The sequence below is a fragment of the Argentina anserina genome, chromosome 3 (assembly GCF_933775445.1).
Source record: "Argentina anserina chromosome 3, drPotAnse1.1, whole genome shotgun sequence".
Taxonomy (NCBI): Eukaryota; Viridiplantae; Streptophyta; class Magnoliopsida; order Rosales; family Rosaceae; genus Argentina; species Argentina anserina.
In genome coordinates this window covers 2,794,718-2,801,740 of record NC_065874.1, presented here as the reverse complement: position 1 = coordinate 2,801,740, position 7,023 = coordinate 2,794,718, and the positions used below count along the sequence as shown (strand labels likewise).

General features: G+C 37.0%; 1 protein-coding gene and 1 long non-coding RNA gene across 2 annotated transcripts; both read left to right on the top strand.

Moving 5' to 3' along the window:
* The first annotated feature begins 169 nt into the window (after nt 1-169).
* On the top strand, nt 170-581 carry LOC126787739 (uncharacterized). The gene is made up of 3 exons (XR_007671262.1): nt 170-202; nt 307-395; nt 506-581. It is a non-coding gene; the product is annotated as an uncharacterized LOC126787739 (long non-coding RNA).
* A 1,424-nt stretch (nt 582-2,005) lies between these two features.
* Nucleotides 2,006-5,416, top strand: LOC126785698 (uncharacterized). Its single transcript, XM_050511322.1, has 4 exons — nt 2,006-2,778; nt 2,971-3,115; nt 3,188-3,373; nt 3,431-5,416. Exons 1-4 carry the CDS (start codon nt 2,006-2,008, stop codon nt 5,414-5,416), a joined length of 3,090 nt encoding a protein of 1,029 aa, XP_050367279.1.
* Nucleotides 5,417-7,023: the final 1,607 nt, after the last annotated feature.

Here is a 7,023-nt window from a genome sequence, read left to right as displayed (position 1 = left end):
CTCCGTTGGCCGGTAATTGAGCTCATCAGAGTTAATCTTGGTTTTGCCAACTTCTTTTCTCTTCATATTCAGTTGATGAAGAGACGCTTAACAATGTGTCTTGAATCTACATATTGCAGGCCTGCTTTGTAAGGCAATTCTTCAGTTCTGTCTCTAAAGTGGATTATTTGATTATTTCACTCTTCGACATGGATTCGTAACGGTACATATATTAATTCTAAACTTACGTTTGTTGATGTTTATTAATCCAAATAACCTAGCTCTCTTAGGCTCTTCAATAATGCTTTTATGTCGCTGCTCCTCTAGGCTCATTTTGCAGAAAGAAGCAATTTTTACTTCCACAAATATATCAGAAGAGCTCTGGAGAAAGATTATGGTGTAGTTATGAGTACAAGGTAGCATAAAGACCGCAATTTTTTATTATCATATACATCCACATCTATATTTCAAATCCTCCTCAGAGATGGGATTTGGGACATTAACATATGTTTTTCATTCTCTGCAGCTGGTGGATTTGGATGTACTCAGTCTTCATTATATTTTTGAATGCACATGGTAACATGCTCTGAATCCACTTATTTCCAGTTTTTACTTAATAAATGTAAGTCTGATTTGGATAGCTAGCTAACACAATGTACATTGTGTCTCTGCAGAATTTTATAATTATCTGTGGTTGTCATTCGTTCCTTTAGTGGTAAGTTTTTCGAACTTACCCGATCTTAGCATGCTGTAGTTATTAATTACGACGCGAGAAATGTTATTTGCAAACACTAACTAATTCATCGTATTAAGTAATCACTATGGCACCAGAAGTGAGCAATATTCATATGTTTGCTAATTTCGTGCAGATGCTTTTGCTTGTGGGAACAAAGCTACAAGGCATTATAACTCAGATGTGTGTGGATAGCTGTTACAACCTTAGAGCCTGATAGGCTGGGCATGGCATGAGCCTTGGGCCGTGCCTTAGCGAGGCTCACGCATGTAAGGAATGCATGCAAGAAGCAAGGCAGATCAGTAGCGGAGGTATTAGCCTCGCTAGCACAGTGATTGGCTGCGTATTAGCCTCACTAGCAGGAGCCTTACAAGCACAGAGTCAGGTGCCAAGCAATGCAAAGGATACGGAGTTATTAACCTCGACAGATGCATGCATATTAGTCCCGCCAGCATGCAAGGCAGATGCAGAGACAAGTGTAAGGGCTGGGCTGGAGATTAGCCTTTGATAGTATTTGTCAATTCCACATATATCTCCTAGTCGAATTAGGAGACTTGGTTCTCCTAGTCGAAATAGGAGACTTGGTTTGGTAAGATCGTCTACTGCATATATTTGAATTTCTGCATTGATATCTTCTTTCAATCAGTATGTGCTGTTTTTGGAAACAATCTGTATGACTTTGTATCATGCCATATATGTATTCCGATCCATGTTTTATGGCGCTAAATGAGATCTAAACTGATATGTTTTCTGCCTATATATACGGCATTGCTGTAACTGATGAAGTGTGGAAAAACAAGAATATTTTTCTTGGTATACAGGTCTGATAGTGCAAGATGTCTGCATATATGTCGACTGAATACACTTATGAGAATTAGTATAATTCTTCTCTTCAATCTTAAATTGAGAATCACCTGTGTATTTATCTCATTGAGATCAACTGGTTTATGCAAGTGCATGTGGTACTTTCTACAGCAAAGGGTTGCTGACCTATGAATGAAGTTTAGAATATAATTCTGTGAATTAAGTTAGTCCTGTTGTGTTGGCTTGTAAAGAGATCTCTTGGGAGACTCTACTTGAGGAAGATTATTGTAAATCTCATTCTTAGTGAAAGTTTCGTGTGGACTGCGTGAAAGTCTCGTAGTGGTTTTTACCAAGAGTTTGGTTTCCACTGTAGTGAAAAATATTGTCTGTGTGTGATTGTTTCTTTTTGATTGCCTACTGTTATTACTCTCATATACTTTTAATTGGTACCAGAGCAGGTCACTAAACGTAACTAGTGAGATCAGGGAGATGGAGAGAATTTTTGTCAACACTCCTCCACCATTCGATGGAACTGGTTATGAGGATTGGAAATTGATGATGCAAGCGTTTATTAGTGCACAATATAGCAAATCCTGGCGATGTATCGTAGTAGGCTGGTATCCATCGTTAGAGGAAGATGCAAAGGCTAAAGCTGCGGCAGATTCGTCTGATGATGGTGACTCTAAATCAATAGAGAAACAAAGCATCAAAGACTTCTCCAAATGGACTCCAGAGGAAATTGCATATAGCGAGGCTGAAAATAAAGCTAAGAATGTTCTCTATCATGCACTGTCCAGAGATGAACGTCAGCAAATCAAGCATTGTAAAAATTCAAAAGAAGTGTGGGATGCGTTGCAGACAAATTATGAAGGTAATAACAAGGTTAAAAAACATAAATTGCAATTATTACTAAAGGAATTTGAAAATTTGCAGATGAAAGACGATGAAACGATCGATCAATATCACAAAAGGGTGATCACCATTACTAGAGCCATTTGTTCATTAAGTGTTCGAAAAACTATTCCTGAGGATGAAATTGTTCTGAAGGTTCTAAGGTCGCTTCCTTCGAGGTTTGAGACAAAAGCCATCACAATCTCATATGCATATGATCTTGATGAGTATACTCTGGTGGAGTTGATTGGGAACCTTAGAATCTATGAAGCTGACCTAATGGCAAAAGATCAGAAGAAAGTAAAGATTGTTGCGTTCAAAGTTACAAAAAAGGTAGAGCCTTCTGAAACTCAAGATCTCTCTACAGCCGAGTTTGCTTTGATGACTAAAGAATTTTAAAAAAAAATAAATAGCAAAAAGGGTTCTAGAAATAAAAACAAATGGTTTGACAATAAACTTGATAAGACTAATGGTGCTACCTCCTCACTAAAGAAAAACTTTATTAAAACACAATGTTTTGAATGTGGTGGAATAGGCCATATTGCTGTTAACTGTGGAAACAGGAAGCAAAAGGATGAAGAGAAGAAGGCTTTGAAGTCGTCATGGAGCGATGATGATGAGGAAGAACATAATGTAGCCTTTATTGGTTCTGTCAGATATGGTGATAGCACCAGTGACGAATTATCTAATGATGAAGACGAAGAAGTGGTAAACATGTATACTAAGTTATATAATGCCTCAGTATTTATGGTTAATAAAGCAAATGCTCTTGAAGAATAGGTTGAAAAGCAGAAAGTTGATCGTACGGATATGGAAAAGCAATTCAAAGCATTGCAGAAACTGTGGATACAAGAAAAGGAGGAAATGACGAAAAAGGCAAATAAACTTAAAAAGAGTCATTCCTTAAATGACTGGTCAGAAGAAAAAAGAGTTATGAATTTAGAGATGGAATCTCTCAAACAACAGGTAAGCTTACTAAATGAAAACATATATGATCTAAAAAATGAAAATATTACTTTACAGGAAAAGTTGTGTAGCAGTGAAGATAAGCTGAAGAAGTTTCAATTCAGCTCAGACACGGTATCTAAAATAATCAAAAATGTAAGACCGTTTGGCAGCACAGAAGGACTTGGATATTCCAAGTTGAAAGACACTTTTGTAAGAGAAAATAAGGATGTTGAGGAGATTGCCACTCAAAGCAAGTATACCAGTAAGGTTAATTTTGCAACCCCTTCAGATTTGAAGGAAAATAATGACAAGTATGGCTCTAAATTTATACATACATGTCACTTCTGTGGTCAGATTGGACATTATAAATCAAAATATAGCAAGCTAAGAAGAAATCGTTCTGAAGATAGATTCACCTTACTTAAGACAACTTTAAATGAGCACATGAAAATGATACAGGAACTAACCAACCTGGTTAAAGAAACTAAATATTCTAAAAGGAATCAGAACAGGGAAAGCTATTATGATGCTTCTTGCTTATCTGTGTGTCTAGACATTTCTGATAATAATGAAGAACTTGATTTGCTTCCCACTATTGCTATTTGTAATGTTGCACTTACTGCACTTGCTGATAGAAAAGAGGATATGTGGTATGTAGACAGTGGTTGCTTGATACATATGACAGGTAACAAGAACTGGTTTTCTAAATTTGATGACCAGTTCACAACAGGGAATGTCACTTTTGGTGATGGAAGAAAAGCCAAGGTTCTTGGTCAAGGGACTGTTACTGCTTCTAATATTCCAACTCTCACCAATGTTTATTATGTAGAGGGTCTAATAGCAAATTTGATGAGTGTCAGTCAGCTTGCTGATGGACATGCAGATGTTTGGTTCAACAGAAAACAATGTGTTGTTCTAGATAATGGAAAAATGTGTGTCATGAAGGGAGTAAGGGAACAAGATAATTGTTATCATATCTATGCTAATCATGAAGTTACACCAACCAACTGTTTTACAGGTTCTACAAATGAAGAGGAGTTGAACTTATGGCATAGAAGGCTTGGACATGTGAATTTCCAGGATTTGGTAAATATTTCAAACAAGGAGTGCATCAAAGGCATTCCTAAACTCAAAGGAACTACTACTTTAATGTGCAAAGGATGCAAACTAGGTAAGCAAATAAAAACTCCTCACAAAGTGATCCACTCAGTTATCACTACTAAGGTTCTCGAACTTCTTCACATGGACCTTATTGGACCAGCTCAGCCGGAGAGCAATGGAGGTAAGAGCTATATATTAGTAGTAGTAGATGATTTTTCCAGATATACCTGGCTCAATTTTCTTAAAGATAAAACTGAAACTTTTGATGTGTTTCAAACATTAAGCAAGACAGTGATAAATGAGAAAAGCAAAGATAATGTGAAAATCATTAGAATCAGGACTGATAATGGTACAGAATTCAAGAATTCTATGTTTGATATGTTTTGTTCTGAACAAGGAATTTTCCATGAGTACTCAGCACCTATCACACCACAACATAACGGTGTAGTAGAAAGAAAAAATAGATCTCTGCTTGAAATGGCCAGAGTCATGTTACATTATGCCGGTATAAAGACCACGTTTTGGGCTGAGGCGGTAAGTACTGCATGTCATACCATAAATCGAGACATCTTGAGAACAGGTACCGATAAAACACCTTATGAGCTGTGGAAAGGCAAACAACCCAATATAAAGTATTTTCATGTTTTCGGTAGTCCTTGTTTAATTTATAAAGATCGTGACTACCTATCTAAATTTGAACCTCGAAGTGTGCCTGGTGTTTTCTTGGGTTATTCAGTGAATAGTCGAGCGTATAGGGTGTTTAACAAGGAAACTAAATCAGTTGTTGAAACTATTAATGTTGCTATAGATGACAACTACATTAGACATGTTGATGAAGATATGGATTTATTTCCACTTATTTTGAAGGATGCTAACACTGAAGTGCAGGATATAGATCAAAATCAAAACGATAAAGAAATATATGGTGCACAGGAAGTCATAAGACCTGGATATCGATAGGTACGCAAGGACCATTCTACTACAGATATCATAGGATCTGTAAAAGATCCTATTCAGACAAGGAGAAAAACTGGAGACATAGTAAGAGATATGGCTAGCGAAAATGAAGGTGTAAGTGAGAAAAGCAATCTTCTGTGTTTCTTTGAAACAAATAGACATGATACTGTGATTATTCAACACTATGGTTTTGTTTCTCTGATTGAACCAAAGAATGTAAAGGAAGCTCTTGCAGATGAGGAATGGATTAGTGCCATGCAGGATGAACTTGGCCAATTTGAACGAAATGAGGTGTGGGAGTTGACCTCCCGACCAAGAAATGCTAATATCATTGGGACGAAGTGGATTTTTCGAAATAAAACAGATGAGAAAGGAGTAGTGACAAGAAACAAGGCACGGCTGGTGGCACAGGGTTATGCTCAAGTAGAAGGACTTGACTATGATGAAACTTTTGCTCCAGTTGCTCGTCTAGAGTCTATACGATTACTTCTATCAATTGCTTGTCACTTACAGTTTAAGCTTTTTCAGATGGATGTTAAAACTGCATTTCTCAATGGATATCTCAAAGAAGAGGTATATGTGTCTCAGCCACAAGGGTTCACTGATCATTTTAAACCTGACCATGTTTACAGGTTAAAAAAGGCTCTCTATGGCCTGAAACAAGCACCAAGAGCCTGGTATGAACGATTGTCTACTCACCTGTTAAAATGTGGTTATGTCCGAGGTAACATTGATAAAACCTTATTTGTTAAACGGATTGATTCACAACTAATAATAGCTCAAGTGTATGTAGATGACATTGTTTTTGGAGGCACCTCTGATAGGCTGGTAAAAGAATTTCAAAATATTATGGCTAAAGAGTTTGAAATGTCAATGTGTGGAGAACTAACCTATTTTCTTGGTTTGCAAGTGGTTCAAACGAATACAGGAATGTTTCTCTCACAATCAAAATATGCTACTTCTCTTGTAAAAAAATTTGGTCTTGAATCTAAAAAACATGTTGTTAATCCAATGAGCACTGCCACTAAACTTCATGAAGATAAAGATGGTAAAAATGTTGAGAAGACATTATATAGAAGCATGATAGGGAGCCTACTTTATCTAACTGCAAGTAGACCTGATGTTACTTACAGTGTTGGTGTGTGTGCTAGGTTTCAGGCCAATCCAAAGGAATCTCATATGGATGCAGTCAAAAGAATTATTCGTTATGTGTCTCGAACAATAAATTGTGGTGTTCATTATACCTCTGAAACTAATGTTGAAGTTGCAGGGTTCTCAGATGCTGACTGGGGAGGTAATCTTCAAGATGGAAAGAGCACATCTGGAGGTTGCTTTTACATTGGCAACAACTTGGTTTCGTGGCACAGCAAAAAACAGAATTGCATTTCCTTGTCCACAGCCAAAGCTGAGTATGTAGCAGCTGGTAGTTGTTGCACACAACTACTGTGGATGCAACACATGCTGCATGATTACGGGTTTGAACAAAAAATTCTTACTCTTTTTTGTGATAACACTAGCGCCATTAACATTGCTAAAAATCATGTTCAGCATTCCCGCACAAAACATATTGATTTACGTTATCACTTTATTCGTGACTTGGTTGAAAAAAC

Bases quoted from the DNA above. Each gene is read 5' to 3' on its own strand.
- LOC126785698 (XM_050511322.1), top strand. From the start codon at position 2,006: ATGGAGAGAATTTTTGTCAACACTCCTCCACCATTCGATGGAACTGGT. The intron at 2,779-2,970 runs GTTTGCTTTGAT...CTGTGGAAACAG, and splicing joins CAAGATCTCTCTACAGCCGA to GAAGCAAAAGGATGAAGAGA. The intron at 3,374-3,430 runs GTAAGCTTACTA...ATTACTTTACAG, and splicing joins TGGAATCTCTCAAACAACAG to GAAAAGTTGTGTAGCAGTGA.